Here is a 26,967-nt window from a genome sequence, read left to right as displayed (position 1 = left end):
ATAGAATCATGGGAAAGTGAGTTTACACTCCGGGTGGTTTATGGTTACATTTTGTCACCATCTAGTGGTCAGATTAAAACATCGTATGCATTGGCTTTATAGGCCCTATGCTATCCCAAAATCTTCTGTTGTGGGTGACTAAAAAGGTAGCTAGCTAGAATTAGATCTAGAAAAGGGTTTTTCCAAATTAGTTTGGAATGGGAAAAAGACCAGATTAAAAACCCTGGAGTTACCAACTAGGGCTAGCAGTGATCAGATGCCTGGAAAATATGATAAATAAGATATATATATATATATCCACGTGGGGAGATATACAAGTACAAGCAGCTGCAGCGATGTGGGCACTTTAATGACCAGCGCACTCCCACGGTAACAGCAGTGTCCATGGGTAAATCGCAAAATTCTTTCCTCAACACCATGCCTCCTCCTAACATAGTATAAGATGGTTCGAGTGGAGGAACCTCCGATCACCTCCTACAATGATTTTTGGAGAAGGTGAGAGGATGAGAGAAACTCTTGGGATTTATCACAGCCGGATACAGATGCCAGACAACAGCCAAGACCAAACTGCCTAGTTGAGAAACTGCATAGATCAAAACTGTTTAAAATGATGTAACTAAAATGATCTTGTAGTGTATTTTGCTCTGACCAGAAGAAGGCCTGATGTGTTATGTATAAGCCTACAGTATTGTGCACTTGAAATGTTGCAGCATGCAGTTGGCCACTGTAGATTGAGGAGACAGTACGGGATGGTACAGGAGAGATAGTGTTGGGAATAGCCTTATTTGGTAAAGGGTATGAACATCACCACCGTATAGGTTGAAAATGTCTAGAATAATGTAGACCTGGGATTTCCATGCCCAAATCTGGAAGATAGTACATGCTGTTCTGTAAGATAAGGTATATAAGACTGAACGGCTAGACTAGAAGGGAGGGGACATTATTGGCTGTATAGGAGCCCCCACATCTGGCCGTGGATTGTAAAGATGAAGTTATGATTAATTAAAGACGATTAAACTGACTCATCCGGACCTCTGCAGCTTCCTTTCTTCATCTAAGTTTATTAACTACAATCTTGCAACTCTTGTTTTAAGAATGAAAAGCATTCTTAAAACAAGAGTTGCTAACCACTGTCATTTTCAGTATTGGTTTATTCCAGCCCTCCACAAGACACTTTAAAAAGTGGTATATTCCGCTCTCTTCAACTGCGTTGTGCAGTACGTTAATTGGAACTACGCACCCAAGCTGCTTGTGACAAAAGTTACCTAGAACATCTGACTCTGAAATTCATGGATCCAAGCTAGCCATATTAACAAGTGAAATAAATTATTCATAAATAACGTGTGACTCCTTATGCCGAATAACTGTCTTGTTCAGTCAACATCCTTTTAGTTAGCGACTGTACTAATTGACTGCAGTCCAAAGAGCTAACGTTACTTTGCTCAATTCAGCCACTTTATTTGCCACTCCAGTAACACCAAACACCAATATACATGTTTATTCAATCATAAAAAAGCTATATGTGTATAAGTTACTATGAAAAAACCCAATTACAGATTTTCGATAATTTTGGAATGTGAGGCTGCCGCATATTGGTGCATTATCAGAGGAATGTCCCGATAGAGATATTTCTGTAAAAGGCCAATATCGGCCGATAATATCGGTGCTCTAGTTGTATGTGTACCTGGCTTTAGGTACACAAACCAAATCTAAATTCTGAGGAATCTATTGGTTTTCTTCTATACAATGACTGAAACATTTTTTTTAACGGCATGTTGTATTTGCCCTTGAGTTACCATGGCTGGCATGTGTTGGATGATGGTCTAACATATGGACATGGTCTGATTATGGACATGATCTGTAACATATGGACATGATCTGATTATGGACATGGTCTGTAACATATGGACATGATCTGATTATGGACATGGTCTGTAACATATGGACATGATCTGATTATGGACATGATCTGATTATGGACATGGTCTGTAACATATGGACATGATCTGATTATGGACATGGTCTGTAACATATGGACATGATCTGATTATGGACATGGTCTGTAACATATGGACATGGTCTGATTATGGACATGGTCTGTAACATATGGACATGGTCTGATTATGGACATGGTCTGTAACATATGGACATGGTCTGATTATGGACATGGTCTGTAACATATGGACATGGTCTGATTATGGCCTTAGTAACTTTGGACCACTTTATACAATGTGTCAAACCTTGTGTCTTGTCTACATTTTATTTAACATGTGTTGCTCAAAGCCACCAGAATTGATCTAATATCTGTGAATGCCCTTTTTCAGTACATGGAGGAGTTGTCTGATGTACTGCCATAACAGGAAGGTGATTCATTGGGACATCAAGCCAGAGAATCTCCTGCTGGGCTTCTGTGGAGAGCTGAAAATCGCTGACTTTGGTTGGTCTGTCCATGCGCCGTCCCTGAGGTGAGGAATCACTGAAACCCATTCCAGCCGCAAACTGGATTTGAATCGTGTTCTGTACGGTCAAGGTCTTGGTCAATGCTAGCTTATTCTCCATCAGTCACTCACTGTAAGTCTAACGCATTTCCCCCCAATGTCATTCTCGGTCAGTTGTTGCCATTAAAGCTGCAACTGTTCTTGTCTGCCCCCCTCTAGGTGCCGTACAATGTGGGGAACACTGGACTACCTTCCACCAGAGATGGTTGAGGGGCGCATCCATGATGAAAAGGTGAGCCTGTGGTGCATAGGGGTACTCTGCTATGAGTGTTTGGTTGGAAACCCCCCGTTTGAAACTGACAGCCACTCTGACACATACAAGAAGGTCACAAAGGTTTGCATATTTTGATGCTCAATAACTAAATGGCAACAAGTTACATTGTTTGTTATTGCAGACAGTAAAACCGTTGTCAATGGAGAGAAAGGATATCTTTGTAATTTAGAAACATTTGATGACAGTTGAAAATGACATCATTATTTACATCTCCACTGGAATGGATATAGATATGCAACCAAGGCAATTGTAGATGGTGAGATTGGCTAATTACTTTCCCTGGGTTGTAGGTGGACTTGCAATTCCCCATGGTGGTGTCTGATGGTGTACGGGACCTGATCTCAAAGCTCCTCCAATACAGCCCACCCACACGTCTCCCATTGCAGTGTGCGATTGACCACCCATGGGTGCGCACCAACTCACCACGGGTCTACCCTCAGTCTGCACTGCCAAGAAACACTAAACCAACCAGCCACCCTGCCTTTGTCCCAGGGTGGGTGAATGACTCCTTCTGATCTGGTTTAAGTATTCATTTTGAATTTGTCTGTATATACATACTTGGAATTTCTATTAAATATATGTTTTTACTTAGCATACACTTTTTTTTTTTTTTTTTTTGTAGTCACATTTCGGTATTTTACAACTACTGAGAATCCTACTCACACACTCCATCTTCACCCCAGCCACCCGCCCCTAGAGACCTAGCCTGAACTTATATCACAGTTAGGTCCCTTGGGGGGCAGGGGGGGGGGAGTGCTCATAAACAACTAATACTGGCTGTGCAATGTGTTATTAAGTAGTAGAGATACATGAGGCTAAGTTCTGCGAATTTGTTATCTCTCCTCTCCACGCACGTGTTTGAGAACGTCTTTTTCAGCACATAACATGACTGTTTACATTTTCATCAGAGAGCCTTCCAGTAAACTATTCTATTTCACCTGGGGTTAGGGTTAGGGTTAGGGTTATGTTGTTTCCCTCTCCTTGCAAGTTTTTTTTTCTGTTGATTGTGCTTTACTAGAACTGAATTGAGTATTGAATGAACAATAATAATGAACGATAATAAATTATTCATTTGATTTCCCAATTTATGAGATACTGGTGTCAGTCTCATGTTCTTTATTTCGAGTGAAAAAGTGAATTCCTTCATCATCACCATCATAATTTTAATTGAATGTTATTGCAATAAAACATAGCTGTATGTACTTGCAGTCTCACACGCCTACAATATACATTGTGTTACAAAATGTGATATTATCATATTATATTATAACAGATTTGTGAAATGTGATATTATAACAGATTTAGTTGGCCCCTTTAACACCCCCCCCCCCACTCCCCAACCAGAGCCAAGTTCCTTATCTCCTCTGCCAAGGCAAAGCTCCCACACCCTCTGCGGGTCTGAGATTAAAGAACATAAAAACAACAACAACTAAAAATACCAAGCCTTATTTTTATGTTATTTGCAGATTGTTATTTAGATAATTCAAAGAATTTCACAGGTGAGCAGTATGCATTCAATTATCTATTAAAGAAAATACCCCAGGGCTCTGAATAGGGCTCTGAATAGGGCACTGAATGGGACACTGCCTTGCAGAGCATGCCGTTTCGGCGATAAACATCCCATGGCACTTAAAAAATAATCACAAAGAAAATACAAAAAAAAAAAACTAATACATTGCAAAAAACTGTACTCTTATATGAATAGTAGATTTGGCATGAGTGGTAGGCCAATGATCACAGTCATAGCTACTTTACATTCTACTGATTAAGTTTAATCAGCTGAGGGCATGTCAGCAAAACAGGTAATCTTGGATCACACCTTGAATTTTGAGAAAACCCCACCCCTCCCGAGTAATTCTCAGCATATAAGAACTTCATAGCCTTCCTGAAAAAGAAGACTGAATTCTGACCTTCAAGGTTGCAGCCTTTCCCACCAAAGGTAGGTACTGCTGTGTATTCTTGCATATTTACCTGTTTTGCTGTGATGTTGTGGCTGTTCAAAATTGTCCAATAAATGTATTAATTAATTTGCCCATTCAATTTAATTAAATCAATCAACAGTCACATCAATTGTAAACTGCCTGAAAATACAATGTGACTGTTGATTGATTAATTGATTGATTAAATTAATGAATGTATTTATTTATTTATTGGACAATTATGAAGTGCCAAAACATCACAGCAATAGCAGTACACACATTCAAATGAAAGGGATTCAGATGTTTATAATCTGAAACCCCAAATCCATTTTAAATTGAGTCTATAACACAACAAAATGTGGAAAAAGTGAAGGGGCCTGAATACTTTCTGAAAGCACTGTACATTTAACACAATGATCTGAGCTTTTATTTCTGCATCTCCTTATTTTTACAGATGTCTGAGATAAGGTAATCTGTTTTCCTTTCAGATAACTGCATTCATTTTCACCTCATCCTTTTTTGGTATGTGTATGCTCATGCTAACTCGTCTGTTGTCTGTCTGTATATTGAAACAGTTCAAAAATCAGACTAGGACACTCCCTCAACGAGGAGGAGAAGAAACACATCACTGATAGAAAATCAGCTGTCCAAGAATGTCTGAAAAGGAACAACATCACATGTTCTCTGGTGGGTGTTATCGATAGTAAGACATACCAGTCATATCTATTTTCAAATCAGCCCGTTACGTACAGTAACGGGCAGTTATGTACAATCAGTGTATGTATATGAAAGGTCTCAAAACCTTCTTGCAGGACGAAGTTCCCAACATTGCGGTGCTGGGTTCTGGAGGGGGTGAGAGAGCCATGGTGGGGCTGCTGGGATCACTGGACCAGATGGGGAAGGAGGACCTACTGGACTGGATCCTATACCTGAGTGGGGTGTCAGGATCCACATGGTAAGGTCCTGATGCTCCAACAATGAATACTGTACATGTACACAAAACCTGGAGATACTTAACATTTTGATATGGTTTATGGTGATATTGTGGCTTAATTATGTGTAATGTTGCCACATAATTAATTTCCTGATTGGGTCGCCTTTCCCTTGAGCTTCTTAGCACTAAGATCACTTTTAAATCCATGGACCATAATGGACTTTTAGGAAATGTAAAGTAACCACATGGGTCATATCATTGAGTTTGTTTCTCTACAGGTGCATGTCCTCCTTATACCAGAAGCCTAATTGGTCCAAAAACCTTGAGCAGGTGACACAGGGCATAGCTAAAAGGACTGGGCTTGGTAGCATAGACTTTAGTACAAGAAAAAACAAACTACAGCAATACTACAAACAAAATGATAATTACTCCATGACGGACGTCTGGGCAGCACTTCTTGTGCCTCAAGTTGTTGCAGCGGTAAGCACATGAAACTTCATTTGGATTGTTACATTCACCTTTAGTAATAATAATAATAATAATAATAATACAAATAATAATACATTTTCTGTAAGTCTTTTGTAAATCAGTGTTTGTTTCTTGGTGTCTTGGGCTTTGTTACTGAGGGCTGCTGCTCTTTGCTTCCTCAGCTAGATCAAAAGAAACTCTCCGACCATAGAGACGGCCACAGCAAGGACCCCTATCCCATCTACACTGTGATTGATAAAGACAGCAAAGATGAGAATTTGAAAAAAGGTATTGTCATAAATGTGTTCATGTATGTTTTACAGTATGAGAGTAAGAAAGAGAATAGGCAGTGTTTATAGGTGCAATAGGCTACAATTTCACCTGCAAATAGCCCAACAGTAAATGTCCATGATAGAGCAAATGTGTAGAAGTAATGGAATCAAATCCCATAAGACAAACAAATATTTTTGGTGCGAGTACAACAGCAGTTTCACTATTGGTTCTCGTACTCAGAGGTTAATAGTGCTAAATACAAAAGTGTAGGGCGATTCACATGTATGCAAAAACATCCATCACATGTTCAGGGACAAGGCTTAAAACCAGCAGAGTTTGTGCAACACTCTACCATGTTTAATTAGTGTGACGCCAATGGCTATGAGTAATACTTGTTGGTCATCCCACCCACTGCCCCAGCCTCCACCTGCCAAGTCATGGGCTCCCTGCCATATTAGCATTTTGTATTTTATGTTGTTAAAATTCAGGCAGGGAGCTATACAGAGGGGAGCCATCCAATTACGCCAAACTTACATTTATTATTTTCATTCAAATACTGATTAAACTGTCTTGACTGAACTGTAATAAAAAAAAAAAATCTGAATTATTGCATAAATGTTGCCCACAGTATACTGTAGTATATCTCAACAGATATTCTCAACAGATCCCTGGTTTGAGCTGACCCCTCATGAAGCTGGATATTCTCTCACTGGTGCCTTTGTGGACACAAAGCGTTTTGGGAGTCAATTTGACAGTGGTGTTCTCAAAAAAGAACAAGCAGAGAAGGACATGTTGTACATTCAAGGTACATTTCCCACAATTCAAATAAAGGCAATAGCGGCATACTGTGTCTTATGTGTCCTATGAAGTCTTAAACCTTTTGTTTTGCATCAAGGTCTGTGTGGCAGTGCCCTCGCTGACAGACAAGAAATATGGAACACTTTGATTGGAAGTTTAAGTGGTAAGCTGGCTATCCACCAATGCCACACTGTATCTATTCTGATTGGTCTTACTTACATTAATTTAATCATTTATGTAGATTACTTTTTCTGTAATTATTGTTATTGTTTATTGTTTTCAACTCCTAAAGGCAAGAAAAAGCGGAGTGCAGAGGTGAAGGAAAGCAATATCATTGCTATTCTCCAGAAAGTGGTGAATCTGAATATCTGTATTTTAAAAGGGGAAGACTGCACTCTTTTGGAAACAGAGTTGAATTCACTGCAAAAAGGTAGGGTACCGGACAGTCCACAAGACAGATCAGCATCAAGTTCACTAAGTTGCAGATCACAACTGACGATACTAGAGGTGACATTTTGATAATTCAGAAACGAACTGTGTATCAATGATATCTATTTCAAAAGGACCAGAATTAAACTGCTACATTGATTGAATAGATTGCTTCAGGTATCCTTAAATGTACTGTAATTGTAAAACGATATAAATCATAATTTCCTCCTTCTCATAAATGTTGTATATTAGCAATATGCAACAGTTATGACACAGAAGCCACAACAAGTATTGAGAGTGATAACGTCTAAAATGACTATGATATTTACAACTAACTTGCATTGTTGTTATAATGGTTACAAGATGTCTCAGTTGCTCTGCATTGGAACCCAAAAGGGTTCAAAACAGAACCCAAAATGGTTCTACATTGAACCCAAAAGTGTTCTTCAAAGGGTTTCCCCATGGGGACAAATGAAGAACCCTTTTTTGGTACTAACTAGAACTTTTTTCTCTAAGGGCGTTGTTAAAAGATATCTCAGTTGCTCTGCATTGTTCACAGGAAAGAAGAACAAAAGGGGTGAGGATATGGTACTCAACACAGCTGATTGGGTTACATCAGGAGAGATGGAGAAAAAAGTCAAGAGCTACAGTGAGGATGTGTGCGAGTCCAACTCAGACTCCGTCGAGGACAAAGAAAGCGGTAAGTTAGTTGCACCGTCCACCAAAATGATTTATGTCATCATTTGAACTGGAGTTTCTAAGTCGTGTTTATTGCAATCTGCCTCATAGCACAATGGTATGCATCTGAGGCCCTAAAGCTGTCCTTCAGCTGGACTTGGGGAACCATTTACAACTTCCTTCACAACGTGGCAGGTGAGCTCCTGGTTCAGACTGAGATAACTAAACTATCATAGATAGACCATGAATACTACAGTACAGTAGTGCTCTAAAGTATGCTTACTTGTATTTTACAGAATTATTAAATTTTTCTATAATTTCTTGAGTGTAGAGTGTATTCCTCTGCAGTCGACCTAATTCCCCCCACTTTCACTCTCCTTTTAAACATTGTTTTATAGTATGATGTTACGTCAGAGTATTAGCGCAGTATTAGAGTATTAAGAGAAAAGAAAATAAACAAAAAGGAAATAAAAATGGGCCGTTGTACTTAAGATTTGTTTTTTTGCATGGGTAACACTTTAAAAACTAGACATTACGAGAATAAAGTTGCATTATTTCGAAAATAAAGTCAAATTAAACTTTGAGAATGAAGTCGAAATATTTCAAGAAGGCAGAATTACTACAGTACACTACCTGGTGTAGATGTCCTGTACGGCAGGGAGCTCCCCCCCCCCCCCCCCATTGAGGGCTGAACCGTCTTCGGTACCCTCTACAGAGCCTTACGGTCGAGGTGGTGCAGCTGCCGTACCAGACGTTGATGCAGCCAGACAGGATGCTCTCGATGGTGCATCTAAAAGCTGTTGAGGTAAAAAGCTGATCTGAGGGGCCTTGCCAAATTTCTTCAGCCGCCTGACAATTGCAAAATGGCCTGCTGTCTCATGGGTCACTTGTCACTCATGACACTCTTGTCATGGCGTCCGCACCAGGACTTTGTTCCCACACTTTATGATTGAAATGTTGAGGTTTTTAAGTTTTATCCATGCAAAAAAAAGTACAACCTTGGCCCTAATACTCCATATTCCATATCATATTCCAATCTCTATGAACAAAAGGTTTTAGCTTATCTATGTAAAGATATGACACTGTAACCCATATATGTAGGTTTAATGGGGGGTATGAAAGGAATAAATATAAAGATTGAAAACGGCTTAGGTCAATTATTTCAGATCACCATCATTCAGAGATCTGTCCACAAATGCATATTTTCTGGCCCTGTTTCAGCTGAAGACGTTGCTGAAAGTATTCAGAAAGAAGACATCAGGCACTTTGAAGACGCTGGTTTGCTGCTGAATTCTCCATACTTTTGTGTCCTGAGGCCTGAGAGAGAAGTTGACCTCATCATCTCCCTTGACTTCAGTGACGGGGATCCCATGCTGGCAAGAACACACACACACACACACACACACACACACACACACACACACACACACACACACACACACACACACACACACACACACACACACACACACACACACACACACAACACTTTTCTCTCATAAAGATTGAGTTACAGTGCCGAGATGATAATGTAAAAAAATACCACCAAGTCTTGTATTTTGAAGACTGCTTGACAAATGTTATCTGAATTCCAAAAACAACCCTACATTTCTCCACTTTGGTCTTTTTATTTCCACAGACAGTGACAGACGCATTCAAGAAATGCCAGGATATGGGTATGTCCTTTCCAACAGTTGTTGTGGATCCTGAAGACACTAATACAAAAGACTTCTATGTATTCAAGGGCAACGGCAAAGTCCCCACTGTGATCCACATGCCTCTGTTCAACATCAACAACTGTGGTGGTAAATAAAACACACTTGCTGTAACTTTTTCAGTTTTAGTGCAGCAAAATCATTCACTGTGGTATCATTGCTCACAATACATCAGTAGGGTCTATCATCTGCAGCAGATTTCTGTGCAGTTGTTTTAGCATACCAAGCCTAATTTTTACGCTATTTGCAGATTGCTACTTAGAGCATTCATAGAATCATAATTTTGTTTTAACAGAGTATTTCTCTATTCTTAGATCAGACTGTGGATTCGTGGCGTGAGAAATATACTACCTTCCAGCGGTCTTACAGTCCAGAGATGATTGACGAGTTGATGAAGATGGCCGCCATGAACATCACAAACAACAAGGCAAACCTGCTCCGGGAGATTGAGGAGGTCATCAAACAGAAGAGAGCCTTTAAGTCTCAACCAGTTGGTGAACCTGCTCTCCCTGAGTGAGTGGGTCAGGTTCTCTGATCATGAGCAGGCCTACGCACAGACCAGTAATCACAGAGTGCAGGCAGTTTTTTATTATAAACCTCTCAATCTAACAATATCACTTTGTAATCATCATAGTCTTAAAGAGATGTTACAGCTTTTTTGTCTCGAAAACTTTATATCAAATTTTGAAAAAGTGTTGATTATATAGTTCATAACATAATTTTAATTATATATTTTTGTGTGTGATAATAGAATATTATATATACTGGTTAAAGTGATACTACAGTACAATATATAATATATATATATATATTCTGTGTTAGAATTCCAAGTTAAAAATACTTTGAAATAAAATGCCAAAGACTAGAGCTGATGGTTTATCCAGATACTTTTATTCACAAGTAATAAAAGTGAACACGTTTGCAAAGGGGTTACTTTCATCATTTCAGTCCGCCATTTTATACTTTCAAATATAGGTTACCTCCCTCATATGCAAATCACTTATATCCACCAATATCATTCGTCTCCTACATCTGTCATCATGGACCAGAATCTCAAATCATGGACCACAAACGATTGTGGAATCAATGCCAAGAAGAATTTAAGTTGTTTTGAGAGCAAAGGGAGGCCCTACCCAGTATTAGTATAGTGTTCCTAATAAAGTGCGTGAGTGTATATTCATATTTTGTCTTCATATAATCACGTGTGATTCAGCTTGATTTGCCCTAGTAATTAGTTGGATATTGTGATAAAAGTTGTAGTTAGGGTCTGCTAATTATGGATTATATAATTAAGGCTTATATGTGCTGATGCATTACAGTAAATAAGTTCCTGTGTTGTCTTTTTTCACCATCCAGGAAATTTGATCATGTCGGTCTGATGATATACCGTGCTGTATACCTGATGATCAGTTATTAAATCACTTTAAGCACTGTTACTATTAAGCACTTTAATGTATTTTACTCAAGAGGGGGGACTCCCCATCTTCCAATAAAAACCATAACCCTAAGTAAAGCACAACATGTGGTTCATTATGTGTCAAATATTTAAATGCTGAAATGACCGATCTAAAGATGTGAAATACAGTCAGTCACTCTCAGTTATGTAATAAGAAACATAATTAATTGAAATTGAGTTTCAAGCGGGTGTGTAATCCGTGGATAGTTAACTGGAACAAGTGCAGAAAAAAGAACAGATTAAACTATTTCAAACCAACCATAATGTGGCGCCAGACATCAATGAACAACAGGAAGTCAGCGAAAAGGAAGTGTATTTCTTCAGTTGTAACATGGTAACAAGTGCCTATGATAGCAGACAGGATTTTTAAAAAAGTGGGTGATAACAAATGGTCTGAATAGCCATGAAGTATGCCAATACCTCTATTATCTAGAATATCTAGTATGCCAGTCTAACAAAATGCGTCTTGGGCCTGTTACACACTTATAACAGCATTACAACAGCTTATAACAGCTTTTGAACATTTAGAAATCAATGCGGTTTTATCAAAGGGAGAACATGCTGATGTAACTAATGTGTGATCCAATAGAAATTAATATCTTGGTTATGTGGCCTAAAGTAGTAAGAACACATGTTCTACAGTAAGAGATTCCTACATTCCTGCTGAGAAAGTGTGATCAACATGTGTATATAAGAGGCCACAAAGACATGAGATAGCTGCAGAATGTCCTGTGGAGATGTTTTTAAGTAGTTATACTGTGAGTATAAAAAAAAAGTTAAAAAAACAAAAACATTTTTACAAAACACCAAAAAATGCCTACAAACTGGTCTGACTGAGGACAGTTTCCAGGGAACTTCCAAACACCATCCAACTAATGGCAGCATAGAGTCAGTTTACACCTCAGTTTGCTGCCACAGCCCAGTTATGAGGAAAACCATGAATCATAACTCGACCGCAGGATAAACTGTCATGCTTGGCTTATTGTCAAGCATTTTTGTTTATGAAACATTCTCATGCGCTTTCTCATGCGCTTACTAATGACCGACAGATATAGAATAGATAGAACATTTATATGTATAGAATATCTAGTATGCAACTCCAGTATATCACAATACCTGTTGGGCCTGGCCATCTACAACAGCTCTACAGAGGGTGGTGAAGACGCCATGCAGTGTCTGAGGAAGGCAGAAGAGGACCTCACACACACACACATACAAACACACACACACACACACACACACACACACACACACACACACACACACACACACACACACACATACTGTATACATATACATATACACACATACCGGTACGCATTCTACACTCATTACCATAACTGTTGCTATATACAGTGCCCTGCATAAGTAATGTTGTGTGAAATATGAAACAACTGTAATTTAACCTGAACCCATCCTTACCTTTATCCTTTAAGGGTGTGTTCGTTTGGTTCTCGGGAATTCGTAACTCCCAGTTGGTGAAGTCATAGCCAGCAAAGCATTCTTCAACCAATGAGATTTCGTTTGCAATTCATAATGAACGTTAAGAAACTAGAAACATACATTATACATACACGTGTGATTCTTAACAATTCAATATGTTAAAATTCAACAAATACTGTTGAGATCTTTACCGTCTGTTTTCTGACAACAAGGTCAAAGGTTACAGTGGAAACATCACAACTCGGGTGTCATCATACTGGTCCGAGTTTCCCAATAATAACGCTGACTTGGAGTGGTTATTTCACTTGTTATTTCAACACCTAAAGACCTCTTTACGCTAAATCATTTCGTAAATAGAATAGTAGTAAATAGAACGTAGACACACATATATAAAATGGTAGCCTACTGACACAAACACCAACACAGACTTAAACGAACCAGCGTGTCCATCGTTGATGTGAGCGTGTTTAGGTCCGACTCTGCCATTCCATGAATTAGACCATGAATTAGGCTACCGACCTACCGTTATGATCATCGTTATGATCATCGTAAATGTTGCCATAGACCCAGACAATGCATTGTCTTGTCCCTCCTTAAGACCTCTTCATCCCCACTACCCCCTGTACAAGTTTCTCTCCTGTAAATAAGATAAGAAAATGCTTCTCCTAGCATTGTGACTGCCAATTAGCCCCTGGTCCTATCATGGATTACTTTTTCTTATGACTCATGGATTCACTTACTGAGACAAATGGATTTGTTGTAAGTCGTTTTGGATAAAGGCGTCTGCTAAATGCCATAAATGCAAATATAAATGTAAACTCGTATCTCCGAGTTCCTTGGTTTCCAAAAGCTGCCGAACGCACCATTAATGTCAATTTCAGTGGAGTGACGTCCCAAGCATCCCACTTAGCATTTAGCGTGAAGGAAAGGGGAAAGGGAATAGCTAGTTGTGATTCTGACTAATGGACTGCTCAGAAGAATCTCGGCCAATCTCTCAATGCTTATTTCTGAGTAGTATGGAAGAAGAGGATTTCAGGTTTGCAATGAGGTATCACAATCGAGGATTGATTGAACCTGGGGCGTTTTCCTGCTGTATGAAAGACGAGATCAATGAGTGAACCCCCTCGGTACCTTCAATAGGGCCTCATTACCCCCGCTAAAATGACTGTGGGGGTAGACATCAGAAGTGGCAATGTCTGGCTTGAGAGCAATCCATTGAATGTTTCTGGAGTTGCAATTTGAAGTGTGAATTACATTTTTCCTCTGTATTAATCACTCCTATATTGTCTTTTAGTATTGTGGATGAGGAAGAGGATGAACTACCACCAAGCACCTCCACTGCTGCTGCCCAGCCCGTCATGCCTCCTCTTACCCTGGTCCTTGGGTCCTTGGTCCTTGTCTGCCTCGCCTGCTAAGAGGCCCAGATTATTCATGGATCCTATGGAGGACAAGTACGTATTTTCAAACAATTACATTATTCAAATGTGTTGTTGATGATATCTTCCACTTACACAAGTACACCCAGGCACTGTACCTCAAACACATAATGCACACTGTGTGTGATTTGACTGTCATTGAGTGTCATTTCTGAGGTTTATTTATTTTCTGTCTATGGAAGAACAGAACAGAACAGTTCGAGACCTTTGGGTCAAAGTTTGAGGAAATAAGTCGTATTATGTTCTGTTTGTTTTGAATAAAAAACAAGGAAATTCAATATACGTTGTTCTGGGGGGGGTGGGAGGTTCATGTCTAATATCTCTTATAGTGCCAGAATAGCCCTATTATGACATGCATCTAGTGTGGTCTCTGCTGATGAAGCCTAACAGAAGCGAGTAGAAGTTCCAGGTGTTTTGTAATGGAATCTGACCCTCCTTGTTGTAAAACTGTTTCTGTTTTTCTGCCAGGATGTACAGAACGACCGCAGATCTGTACTTCACATGACAAATGTGCATGTGGAGCGATTTGTTTATCTCACTTAAACTCTGCTGCTTGCAGTGATATAAAACACTTGATTGTTCCCATCATATGTATGTGTATGTTATGTGTGATACCCCTATGTCTGTACGCTACTTGGAACCTGAATTTCCCCCTGGGATAAATAAAGTTTCTATCTATCTATCTATCTATCTATCTATCTATCTATCTATCTATCTATCTATCTATCAGGAATGAATCTGGTATAAGGTCAAATGTACAGGTAGTGGAAACTGGCCAGAAATGCCTTAGACTTAAGTTAGACATTGACTTTAAAACCATGAGTTATGTCTGTGCCAAAATAGACTCAAAGCCTTGAGGTGGCTGAAAGCTGCACACTGAAGATGTATTTCAGTGACTTGTTATGGATTAAATATCATGCAGTAGCTACAATGCATATTATGATATGAGAAGCGACACACTGACTCTTCTCTTCTCCTGTTGTTGATCAGTTGTGAATCTGTAGAGATCCAGGTAGTAACTCGTCTCTCTTATCACAGCAAACTGGTTTAGCGTCATGCTTCTTAACCGACACGAGAACAGGTGCTTCACAGAACAACACACACTCCACTAACCAGTCCCATACACTCCCCTCTTTTCAGACAGATGAATCTTATAACAACTTACTCCTTTTCTGCTACAGATATCTCACTAATAGAGTCAATTAAGACAATTGCATATAGTGCACTATAATGTCTATCATCCAGTGATATATCATGAAAACCAGTCAAATAGATGATTTTTAGTGAACAAGTTTCTTCAGAGATTAGCTGGTCTTCTTGGTGAATTTCTATCAAAATGTAATAAATATTATGAAGTATGGAAGGTGCTGTTGTGTTAGATACCCTGAGTTCCTGTGTTGTCTTATTTCACAAAACAGGAAATGTGATCACCTCAGTCTGATGATATACTGTCCAATAAAAACCTTCTGAAGTAAAGCAACAACTTGTGTCTGTCTTTGGTTAATTCTGTGTCACAATGGTTCCCAAATACTGTGTATCTCATATTAAGATGGGAAATAGGTCATTCATCGGAACCATACTAATGTGTAGTTTCAATTATATTGAGATAGATTTTCATAGAGAACAAGCAGGTGTGGAATCTGTGGATAGTTATCTGGAACAAGTGCAGAAACAGAACAGATTGCTATTTCAAAACAACCATGATGTGGCGCCAGACCTCAATAAACAAGACTGGCATCTTCTGATAGTAGATATTCAATGAAAATTTGCCAGGAAGTCAGCGAAAAGGAAGTGTATTAGCTTCAGTTGTAACATGGTAACAAGTGCCTATGATAGCAGACAGTATTTAAAAAAAAGTGGATGATAACAAATGGCCTGAATAGCCATGAAGTATGCCAATACTTCTATTATCTAGAATATCTAGTATGCCACTCTAACAAAATGTGTCCTGGGCCTGGTACACACTTAAGCTTATAACAGCATTATAACAGCTTATAACAGCTTTAGAACATTTAGAAATCAGTGACGTGTTATCAAAGGGAGAACATGCTGATGTAACTACTGTGTGATCCAATAAAAATTAATATCTTTGTTATGTGGCATAAAGTAGTAAGGACACCTGTTCTACAGTAAGAGATTCCTACATTCCTGCTGAGAAAGTGTGATCAACATGTGTATATAAGAGGCCACAAAGACATGAGATAGCTGCAGAATGTCCTGTGGAGATGTTTTTAAGTAGTTATACTGTGAGTATAAAAAAAAAGTAAAAAAAACAAAAACATTTTTACCAAACACCAAAAAATGCCTACAGACTGGTCTGACTGAGGACAGTTTCCAGGGAACTTCCAAACACCATCCAACTAATGGCAGCATAGAGTCAGTTTACACCTCAGTTTGCTGCCACAGCCCAGTTATGAGGAAAACCATCATAACTCGACCGCAGGATAAACTGTCATGCTTGGCTTGTCAAGCGTTTCTGTTTATGAAACTTGTTCTCATACACTTTCGTACAAATGACCGACAGATATTGAATAGATAGAATATTTATATCTATAGAATATCTAGTATGCAACTCCAGTATATCACAATACCTGTTGGGCCTGGCCATCTACAACAGCTCTACAGAGGGTGGTGAAGACGCCATGCAGTGTCTGAGGAAGGCAGAAGAGGACCTCACACACACACATACACACACACACACACACACATACTGTATACATATACATATACACACATACCAGTACGCATTCTACACTCATTACCATAACTGTTGCTATATACAGTGCCCTGCATAAGTAATAGGACGGTGAAGCATTTTTTCTTCTTTTGGCTCTATACTCCATAGGTTTGGATTTGAAATCAAACAATAACTGTGAGGTTAAAGTAAAGAGAGCTGTCAATGTCTAGTATTGATTCTCGGCTTTGCGTTTGCCTTTGGAGTCTGCTATTGGTGTCTGTCAATATGAGGACCAAAGTGGTGTCAATGAAAGTCAAGGAAGCTTTTATTAGGCTGACAAAATCAGGGAAAAAAACTATCAGAAACAAAGTCAAAACCTCAGGCTTACCAAAACCAACAGTTTGGAACATCATTAAAAAGAAAAAAAAGCACTGGTGACCTCAGCAATCACACACAGGGTTGTAGGCAAAGGCAGACTACAGTGGATGACCTAAGTGTGCTCACCATAATTAAGAAAAAACCCAAAACAACTGTCCCACTGATCAGGAACAATCTATAGAAAGTAAGCGTGAATGTGTTAGAGACTACCATCCGCAGAATTCGTCACCAGCCGAGCTACAGAGGCTTCACTGCAAGGTGCAAACCACTAGTTATCCTCAAAAAGGATGGTCACCTAAAAAGCCTGCAGAGGTCTGGAAAAGGGTCATGTGGACAGCATACCACTTCAACTGTGAAACATGGTGGAGGGGGTGTTCATTTTAGGGCATGTATGGCTGCCCCTAGAACTGGCAAACTTGTCTTAACTGATTATGTAACTGCTGAATGTATTCTGAAGTGTACAGAAACATCTTGTCTGCTCAAGTACAAGCAAATGGCTCCAAATTCATTGGATAGCGCTTCATCATATTACTTGTTTCCCACTGATCTACACAGCCTGCTGGACACATTCAAAATGAAAGAAACATAAACAATTATAATAATGAATTAAATGTGAAAAACAGAGAAGACTTCTTTGCAAAAGTCTACACCCCCCCTGCTATGGCTCTCCTTAAATGATCTCAAATGCAAACATGTCTTCAACAAGTTACTCAAAAAGCTGAATTGAGGCTATCTGAGTGCAAAGATGATAGTTCATGTGATTTCAGAATGAATAAAACCCCACCCATTCTGGGTAACTCTCTCAGGATATAAAAACCTAAAAGCCTTCCTGAACACATCAGACAACTGAAGCATTTCCTTCAAGGTTGCAGCCTTTTCCACCAAAGGTAGGTACTGTGTCTGCTGTGCATTCCTGCATCTACAATTTTAAATGGAATGATGACAAATTGGACTCCTCCAACACTATATAGAAGTGACAATAGCCTAAGAACTTAGAGTGCAATTCATTTCATTTTATTTCAGAAAAATATAGAGGAGGAAGATGTTCTGTTCATTAGTATGTTTGAAATGTCATGCCCAAATCATGTTAGTCATTGAAATCAAGTAATTCTTGAGTTTGTTTCAGAGAATTTGGGGTGACTGTAGCAACATTCCAACATGCGATTGTAATCAGTTAGCAGTTAGTGACAATGCCCAGATAAACAGAACCAAAGTGGGGATTGGCATCTGTGCTTGTCCATAGGTTGTACAGTACTCCTTTCAGGGTGAGGAAGAAATGTGATTTCCTACCTGTTCAATCAGTTGTTACATACCTGTACAGTACATGGAATTCTTGCAAATTAAAGAGTTTTGGGCGGTTATACATTTAAGACAATGAACTGAGATTGTATTTCTGCATTTCCTTATTCTTACAGATGTCGGAGATAAGGTAATCTGTTTTCCTTTCAGATAACTGCATTCATATTGGTATTTGTATGCATGTTGGTAATCTATATGCTTATGCAAACTCTTGTCTCACCTGTTGTCTCTGTCTACTCAAACATTAACAAAATCAGACTAGGACACTCCCTCAACGAGGGGGAGAAAAAACACATCACTGACAGGAAATCAACTGTCCAACAATGTCTGAAGAGGAACAACATCACATGTTCTCTGGTGGGTGTTATCGATAGTAAGACATACCAGTCATATCTATTTTCAAATCAGCCCGTTACGTAAAAAATCAGTGTATGTATATGACAGTTATCAAAACGTTCTTGCAGGACGAGTTTCCCAACATTGCGGTGCTGGGTTCTGGAGGGGGTGAGAGAGCCATGGTGGGGCTGCTGGGATCACTGGACCAGATGGGGAAGGAGGACCTACTGGACTGCATCCTCTACCTGAGTGGGGTGTCAGGATCCACATGGTAAGGTCCTGATGCTCCAACAATGAATACTGATTATGTACACAGCCTACACAAAACCTGTTGATGTTTAACATATGGTTTGATATGGTTTACAATGTTTATAGTGATATTGTGGCTGAATTATGTGTACTGTTTAGCTTCACATGGTAAGGCTCTGAATGATGCTTGAAGGTCAGAAACACAACAGCAATGTCTGACACTGCAAGTCCATTTCAGGGGGTTAGGGAGGATGGAATATTCCGGTTATGATGTGCATGTAAACATACTGTAGTTACTGTTTAAAGGTGCTGTGTGTTAGTCTGTTGGAAACCTGTAACCTTTGGAACCGAAATACTAGCCAGAGTCCTGGAATCAGGAGTCTACGTGCAGAACAGCCAGTTTGAATGATCCACTCAGAACATTAATGTAATAAATGATTGTTGCATTTATTATTTGTGTCTTGCTTAAACTAAATTACCAATTAACTGTTTTAATGTCATGAGATAAACACAGAATTTGAGTGGATGTGAAGTGCTGAAATTGCAGTATTCGCGTCACTGTAAGTGCACGAATATCACAAAACCACATTGTACAATACAAGGCTTTATGTTGTCTTTAATGTGCATAAATCTGATTACATATATAATTGCAATGAGGCATTTATCAGTGAGCTTTTCTTTGAAATGGTTGCTATCATTTCTGAAGATCAGCAGATGGCGCTATTCGCACCATTTTCAAGGCACCGAGGCTTCAGATCTTTTTTCAGCACAATTTGGATGGAAGCCCCCCTAAGGCTCCAAAAAGCCTCATCTGCCCCTCACTAACGGTCACAGACTAGGCAAGAGGCAGGTTGCTAAGACAGACACCACTGAAACTTTAATAAATTAAATCAACGTTCCAAACGTAAAAGTACTTCAGTAAGTATTCAAATGAAGCAGGTCTTTAATACGCTTGACAGTCTAGACGCAAGCAGAGCCTTTTGACGAGTACAGTTGATTAGGATACTAACCACTGATGATAGTGGGAAAGATCTTTGTTTTGTATCTGGTCTCTTTTTCAAGGGTGCCCTGACTACAAAATATATACACATCACAATTATTTACATCAACATTTTAAAAAGACACAATTTACACAGGCAATACAATTTTTCTTTTTTACAGATAACAATCAGTTATAACAACAGCACTCCTTCACTGAGGAATCCTGAGTCAGGTTCCTAAAATGGCCCAAAGATACTAAAGCAGTAAGTCTTAAGAGTATCATACAGGTCATTCCATGCCTGAGGAGCACAATGACTCAAGGCAGTTCTACCAGCTCAGAGGAGACACATGTGACCTTGAGGACTAACCAATCTTGAGACCTTGTCTGATAAGTGCTAGGTCTCCAGGTGATAAGATGTAAGATAGTATGGGAGTTTATGGAGAATTCCTTTATATACATACAAGAGGCAGTGTTGGTCCTTCATAGCGGTTAGGGACGGCCACCCCACAGCCTGATATAAAAGACACTGATGAGTACGAAGCTTATCTCCTTGATGCCCACACACGTCACAGGCAATTAGAATGTGGTTTCATGGTCTGACTTTAAAGTGTTGTAACAATGTTCGCTCGTACACAGAGGCAGACGCAGTATGTCGGTAAGGGAATGTTGTTCCCGTTTATTATTGCAATCTCTATTTAGACTTTTCAGTCTCTGTTCGCAGTGTTTCGCCGACTTTCCAGTCGTCTTTCTCTCCCACTCCTTCGCCGTTCCCAGCCCACCTACTGAAAGAGCAGAGGCACACACATCTTAAGCACTAGTCAACGAGACTTTATTTGCAACAGGTGTGCAACGAAGCCTCGCCAACACAACCCTGGCCACGGTCCTGTAGCTCCCTCTACAGGCCGAACGCTGCATGTCCCCCCACAAGTGTAAAATAGTGAAGTTATCTTTTAATTGTTTAGAGGAAAGGTAAGCTCATGGGTAATTTACAAGTTTATTTTTCTGTAGGTGCATGAGCGCTTTATACGGGGAGCCTGATTGGTCCACAAATGTTGAGCAGGTGAAAAAGAAAATAATTCAAAGGGTGGGACATGATAGCGTGAGCATAGCTGACCAAACAGCAAAACTGGTGAAATATTATGACCAGAAGGATAACTTCAGCCTGACAGACGTCTGGGCAGCATACTATGTGCCAACGACAGTTAAAGAGGTAAGCCCATGAAACCTAATTGAGATCGTTACATTCACCTTTAGCTAGACACACATTCTTCACATAGTAATTTCATTTACTGTGAGTCTTTACAGCCTGTTTTGAACTGTTCTAAAAAATATTGATGGTGTTTGTTACTGAATGCTGCTGCTCTTTGCTTCCTCAGATAGATGAACGTCCTCTCTCCAGCCATAGAGACGGCCACAGCAAGGACCCCTATCCCATCTTCACTGTGATTGATAAGGATAGCAAATATGACAGCTTGAACAAAGGTATCACACACTTTTTTTAATTTATTTTTTTAAGTCAGCAACGTTACTATTTAAACACAAATAATGCTGTAAATAATGTTTAAAACACTTTGTTGTTGTTGTTAAAACATGATCTGAAGATAAGAAACATAGGTTGGACACATTATTTTTCAAAACGGATGACAACTCCCATATCTGTCTCAGTGGTAATTTATTCCGACGTCAACTGCATATTTCTCCAACAAAATGTTCCACAATCTTACAAGATATGTATAGAGAAAATAATATAGAAATATAGAAATACGTTACATTTTCATTGGCAGTTGATGGTCAGCGTCAGACCGGATCACAGTTGAAAATAATAGTTTTTAAAATATTGCTTATTCACGTAAATACAGTGATAAATGTCTAATATTGATGTAACGTGTACTTCATAACTAAATGAATACTTACTGTAGACAAATCTTGTCCCTCAACAGATCCCTGGTTTGAGCTGACCCCTCATGAAGCTGGATATTCTCTCACTGGTGCCTTTGTGGACACAAAGCGTTTTGGGAGTCAATTTGACTTTGGTGTTCTCAAAAAACAACAACCAGAGATGGACATGTTGTACCTTCAAGGTACATTTCAATAGGGCAATCATTATAATAATTCATATCAAGACAATAGAGCCATATTGCTACTTGTATGTCCTATGACGTCTTAAACCGTTTGTTTTGCATCAAGGTCTGTGTGGCAGTGCCCTCGCTGACCAGCAGGAAATACTGAAATATCTGTCTGAGATAATGACAAGTAGGCTGGCTATCCATTTGCAGTACTATACTCTATCTATTCTGACTGGTCTCCCTACATGAATCTATCATTTAGATTTGTTTTTAACTGTTGTTTGCTCCTGCAGGCCACTCTGACCAGGCCACTCTAACTCTCCAGAAAGTGGTGGAACTGAATCTCTGTGTTATTAGAGGGGAAGACTGCACTCATTTGGAAGCAGAGTTGAATGAGCTGCTCAAAGGTACAGTACAGGACAGGACAGGGACAGGACGGGACGGGACAGGGAGAGGACGGGACGGGACAGGGAGAGGACAAGAGAGATTAGCATCGAGTTCATTTAGACAGCAGTGCCAGTAAATGACCGGGACATGTCTGTGTACACAGGGTTAGAGTTGTAGATGACAATTGATGACACTAGAGGTGACATCCTTAAATGTCTCATAAATGTTTCATATTAGGGGTTTCATAATAGAAGCCACAACACGTATTGCAACACAGTCTCCTAATTAAATTGTGTACCTATAAACGATAGTATGCATTCCCAGTTGCGTGTCCTGGTTGACACGAGAGATTTTTGCATGGTACGTCAAGAACTGAAGAAACGCTACATGAGAGTAAGTGAATTTGCGTCTTATGTAAGAAGTTCATATTTTTTTAATTTTGAATTGCGTGGCATTTAGGCAGTATTATATATTAATGTCGAGTGGTGAAGGTAAGGGTAAGTGGTCAGGGAAAGGCATTAGCGAACATTAGCAACAATAATTAGCAAATATTGTTGTCCATAGCATGATTTGAACCAGTGACGTGCGGGTTGCAAACCAAGGAATTGGGAATGTGTACTACCGTGTATAGCAGGGGAGGCTGGTGGAGGTACAAAATGGGGGCATCCAGTTCATTGTAATTCATGGAATGGATTCATTCAATGGAATGAGGAATGGTACTGTATAACACAAGCATCTGATACTGTTCCTCATTCCATTCCATGCATTATAATGATTCCATTCCTCCGTCCTCCATTTCTACCTCCACCAGCCTCCACTGCTGTATACGTAACACCACTTACTTGCATTGTTATTATTATGGTTAAAAACATGTCTGCATTGTTCCCAGGAAAGAAGAACTCAAGGGGTCAGACTATGATATTCAACGAAGCTAGTTGGCTATCAGCAGAAACAAGGAATTGGTACACTCTGGATGTGTGCCAGTCCATCTGGGATTGGATCAAGGACTGTTAGTTGCTCCATTCCTCACATTAGTCTCCAAAAATAATGTATGTCTCAATTTGAACTGGATCTCCAGGCATTTGAACTCCGTTTGAAGTCTTGTTACTCTGCTTCACAGTAATACACGAATTGACAGTCATTGCCAAGGCCCTAGCGCTAGCCAGGACCTGGACGTGGGGAACCACTTACAACTTCCTTCACAATGTGGCAGGTGAGCTCCTGGTTCAGACTGAGATAAACAAGCTAACTCATAGATAGACCATGAATACTACAGTGCAGTAGTGATCTAAAGTATGCTAATTGGTATTTCCCCACTTTTCTTTACAGATTAATAATTTCTGTAATTTCTTAGTATAATTTCTTAGCATGTTGCCCTACAGTCAACCTAATTTCCCCTACTTTCACTCTAGTATGATATTTCAATTGATATGAACCAACAATTGTAGTTTATCTATGGAAATATATTATAACCCATATTAGTAGGTGTAATGGGGGCTAAGAAAAGAAGAAAGATAAAACCCTAACCCTAACGGCTGATAAACAGCTGTTAAGTGATTTCAGATCATCACCATGCAGAGATTTCTCCACAAATGCATATTTTCTGGCCCTGACCTGTTTTTCAGCTGAAGAAGTTGATCAAAGTATTCCGAAAGAAAACATAAGGCACTTTGAGGACGCTGGTTTGCTGCTGAATTCTCCATACTTTAGTGTCCTGAGGCCTGAGAGAGAGGTTGACCTCATCATCTCCCTTGACTTCAGTGACGGGGATCCCATGCTGGCAAGAACACACACACACACACACACACACACACACACACACACACACACACACACACACACACACACACACACACACACACACACACACACACACACACACACACACACACACACACACACACACACACACACACACACACACACTGCTGTTCACTCACAAAGACAGAGTTACCCAGATGATAATGTAGAAAGCACCACCATGGCATGCATTTTGAGGAAAGGCCTATTTGTTCACATTTGTCTGAAATCTGCAAAACAACTCTATATCTCTCCACTTTGGTATTTTATTTCCACAGACAGTGGAAAAGGCACAGAGGAAATGTAAGGGTATGGGTATGCCCTTTCCAAGGGTTGTTGTGGATCCTGAAGACTCCACTGATACAAAGGACTTCTATGTATTCAAGAGCAATGGCAAAGCCCCCACTGTGATCCACATGCCTCTGTTCAACATCAACAACTGTGGTGGTAAATAATACCTAGTTGCTGTAACCTTTTCTGTTGTAGTGCCTGAATTAATCTAGCACAAATCCTTCACTGTGACATCATTGCTCAAAACACATCAGTCACATCAAAGCTATAATTGTGAAACCATGACACATTTTTAACATGTACAATTGACATGCCCCATTGATTGGGCTTTACAAAAATACCATGAACGCTGTGATAGATTCTTTAGTTTAGTCTGCCATCGGTAACATTTCACAAAGCTAGCGCTGCAATTAGGAGGAGAAGTACTAGAGAACTGATGTTATTTTTAGGTAAGTTACAGATTTCTGCTTAGATAATTCAAGGAATCATAATTGTGTTTTAACAGTGTGTGTCTGTGTTTTGGTACATAACAGATCAGGATGTGGACTGGTGGAGAAAGAAATATACGACATTCCAGTTGGCTTACAGCCCAGAGATGATTGACGAGTTGATGAAGGTGGCTGCCATGAACATCAGAAACAACAAGGAGAACCTGCTCCAGGAGATTAAGGAGGTCATCAGACAGAAGAGAGCCTTTAAGTCTCAACCAGTTGGTGAACCTGCTCTCCCTGAGTGAGTGGGTCAGGTTCTCTGATCATGAGCAGGCCTACGCACAGACCAGTAATCACAGAGTGCAGGCAGTTTTTTAATTATAAACCTCTCAATCTAACAAAAACACTTTGTAATCATCATAGTCTTAAAGAGATGTTACAGCTTTTTTGTCTCCTAATTCTTTATATAAAATTTTGAAAAAGTGTTGATTATATAGTTCATGACATAATGTTAATTATATATATATATAATATATAATTATAATATAATGTTTTTTGCGTGTGACAATATAATATTATATATACTGTTAAAGTGATACTACAGTACAGTGTATATATATATATATATATTCACTGAGAATTTTATTAGGAACACCTGTACACCTTCTCATGGAGGTGGTGTAATGGTGTGGGGAATGTTTTCTTGGCACACTTTGGGCCTGTTAATACCAATCAATCATCGCTTGAATGCCACAGCCTATTTGAGTGTTGTTGCTAACCATGTGCATCCCTTAAGGCCACAATTTAACACCTCTTCTAATGGCTACTTCCAGCATGATAATGCACCATGTAGCAAAGAAAAAGTCGTCTCAAACTGGTTTCATGAACATGACAACGAATTCAGTGTTCTTCAGAGGCCTTCCCAGTCACCGGATCTGAATCCAATAGAACACCTTTGGGATGTGGTAGAACGGGAGATTCACAGCTTGAAAGTGCACCTGAAAAATCTGCAGGAATTCCGTGATGCAATGATGTCATCATGGACCAGAATCTCAAATCATGGACCACAAACGATTGTGGAATCAATGCCACAAAGAATTTAAGTTGTTTTGAGAGCAAAGGGAGGCCCTACCCAGTATTAGTATAGTGTTCCTAAAAAGTTCTCAGTGAGTGTATATTCATATTTTGTCTTTAGATAATCACGTGTGATTCAGCTTGATTTGCCCTAGTAATTAGTTGGATATTGTGATAAAAGTTGTAGTTGGGGTCTGCTAATTATGGATTATATAATTAAGGCTTATATGTGCTGATGCATTACAGTAAATAAGTTCCTGTGTTGTCTTTTTTCACCATCCAAGAAATTTGATCATGTCGGTCTGATGATATACCGTGCTGTATACCTGATGATCAGTTATTAAATCACTTTAAGCACTGTTACTATTAAGCACTTTAATGTATTTTACTCAAGAGGGGGGACTCCCCATCTTCCAATAAAAACCATAACCCTAAGTAAAGCACAACATGTGGTTCATTATGTGTCAAATATTTAAATGCTGAAATGACCGATCTAAAGATGTGAAATACAGTCAGTCACTCTCAGTTATGTAATAAGAAACATAATTAATTGAAATTGAGTTTCAAGCGGGTGTGTAATCCGTGGATAGTTAACTGGAACAAGTGCAGAAAAAAGAACAGATTAAACTATTTCAAACCAACCATAATGTGGCGCCAGACATCAATGAACAACAGG

At 39.4% G+C, this 26,967-nt stretch overlaps 2 protein-coding genes and 1 pseudogene across 3 annotated transcripts; all 3 read left to right on the top strand.

Moving 5' to 3' along the window:
• Positions 1 to 8: 8 nt before the first annotated feature.
• LOC310815289 (aurora kinase B-like) lies at positions 9 to 3,287 on the top strand (annotated as a pseudogene). The gene is made up of 5 exons (XR_014555104.1): positions 9 to 16; positions 282 to 369; positions 2,325 to 2,465; positions 2,658 to 2,832; positions 3,063 to 3,287. The product of XR_014555104.1 is annotated as an aurora kinase B-like (transcript).
• A 1,394-nt stretch (positions 3,288 to 4,681) lies between these two features.
• LOC310815236 (cytosolic phospholipase A2 gamma-like) lies at positions 4,682 to 11,499 on the top strand. Its single transcript, XM_083684963.1, has 14 exons — positions 4,682 to 4,711; positions 5,146 to 5,159; positions 5,267 to 5,378; positions 5,504 to 5,646; positions 5,904 to 6,105; positions 6,276 to 6,381; positions 7,031 to 7,171; positions 7,262 to 7,327; positions 7,457 to 7,594; positions 8,153 to 8,293; positions 8,383 to 8,466; positions 9,493 to 9,647; positions 9,911 to 10,076; positions 10,301 to 11,499. Exons 2-14 carry the CDS (start codon positions 5,146 to 5,148, stop codon positions 10,501 to 10,503), a joined length of 1,671 nt encoding a protein of 556 aa, XP_083541089.1. The 5' UTR covers positions 4,682 to 4,711; the 3' UTR covers positions 10,504 to 11,499.
• A 6,727-nt stretch (positions 11,500 to 18,226) lies between these two features.
• LOC310815237 (cytosolic phospholipase A2 gamma-like) lies at positions 18,227 to 26,725 on the top strand. Its single transcript, XM_083684964.1, has 14 exons — positions 18,227 to 18,263; positions 18,792 to 18,805; positions 18,933 to 19,032; positions 19,140 to 19,282; positions 21,251 to 21,452; positions 21,619 to 21,724; positions 22,183 to 22,323; positions 22,430 to 22,495; positions 22,602 to 22,715; positions 23,585 to 23,704; positions 23,816 to 23,908; positions 24,321 to 24,475; positions 24,774 to 24,942; positions 25,320 to 26,725. The coding sequence occupies exons 2-14, from the start codon at positions 18,792 to 18,794 to the stop codon at positions 25,520 to 25,522; spliced, it is 1,626 nt and encodes a 541-aa protein (XP_083541090.1). The 5' UTR covers positions 18,227 to 18,263; the 3' UTR covers positions 25,523 to 26,725.
• The last annotated feature ends 242 nt before the right edge of the window (positions 26,726 to 26,967 follow it).

Source organism: Argentina silus (genome assembly GCF_951799395.1).
Source record: "Argentina silus genome assembly, chromosome: 14".
Lineage (NCBI taxonomy): Eukaryota > Metazoa > Chordata > Actinopteri > Argentiniformes > Argentinidae > Argentina > Argentina silus.
Note: the sequence above shows the minus strand (reverse complement) of the source record. Positions and strands in the feature narration are given on the sequence as shown.

Bases quoted from the DNA above. Each gene is read 5' to 3' on its own strand.
- LOC310815236 (XM_083684963.1), top strand. The intron at 5,647-5,903 runs GTAAGGTCCTGA...GTTTCTCTACAG, and splicing joins GGGGTGTCAGGATCCACATG to GTGCATGTCCTCCTTATACC. The intron at 7,595-8,152 runs GTAGGGTACCGG...CATTGTTCACAG, and splicing joins GTTGAATTCACTGCAAAAAG to GAAAGAAGAACAAAAGGGGT.
- LOC310815237 (XM_083684964.1), top strand. The intron at 22,716-23,584 runs GTACAGTACAGG...CATTGTTCCCAG, and splicing joins GTTGAATGAGCTGCTCAAAG to GAAAGAAGAACTCAAGGGGT. The intron at 24,476-24,773 runs GCAAGAACACAC...TTATTTCCACAG, and splicing joins GTGACGGGGATCCCATGCTG to ACAGTGGAAAAGGCACAGAG.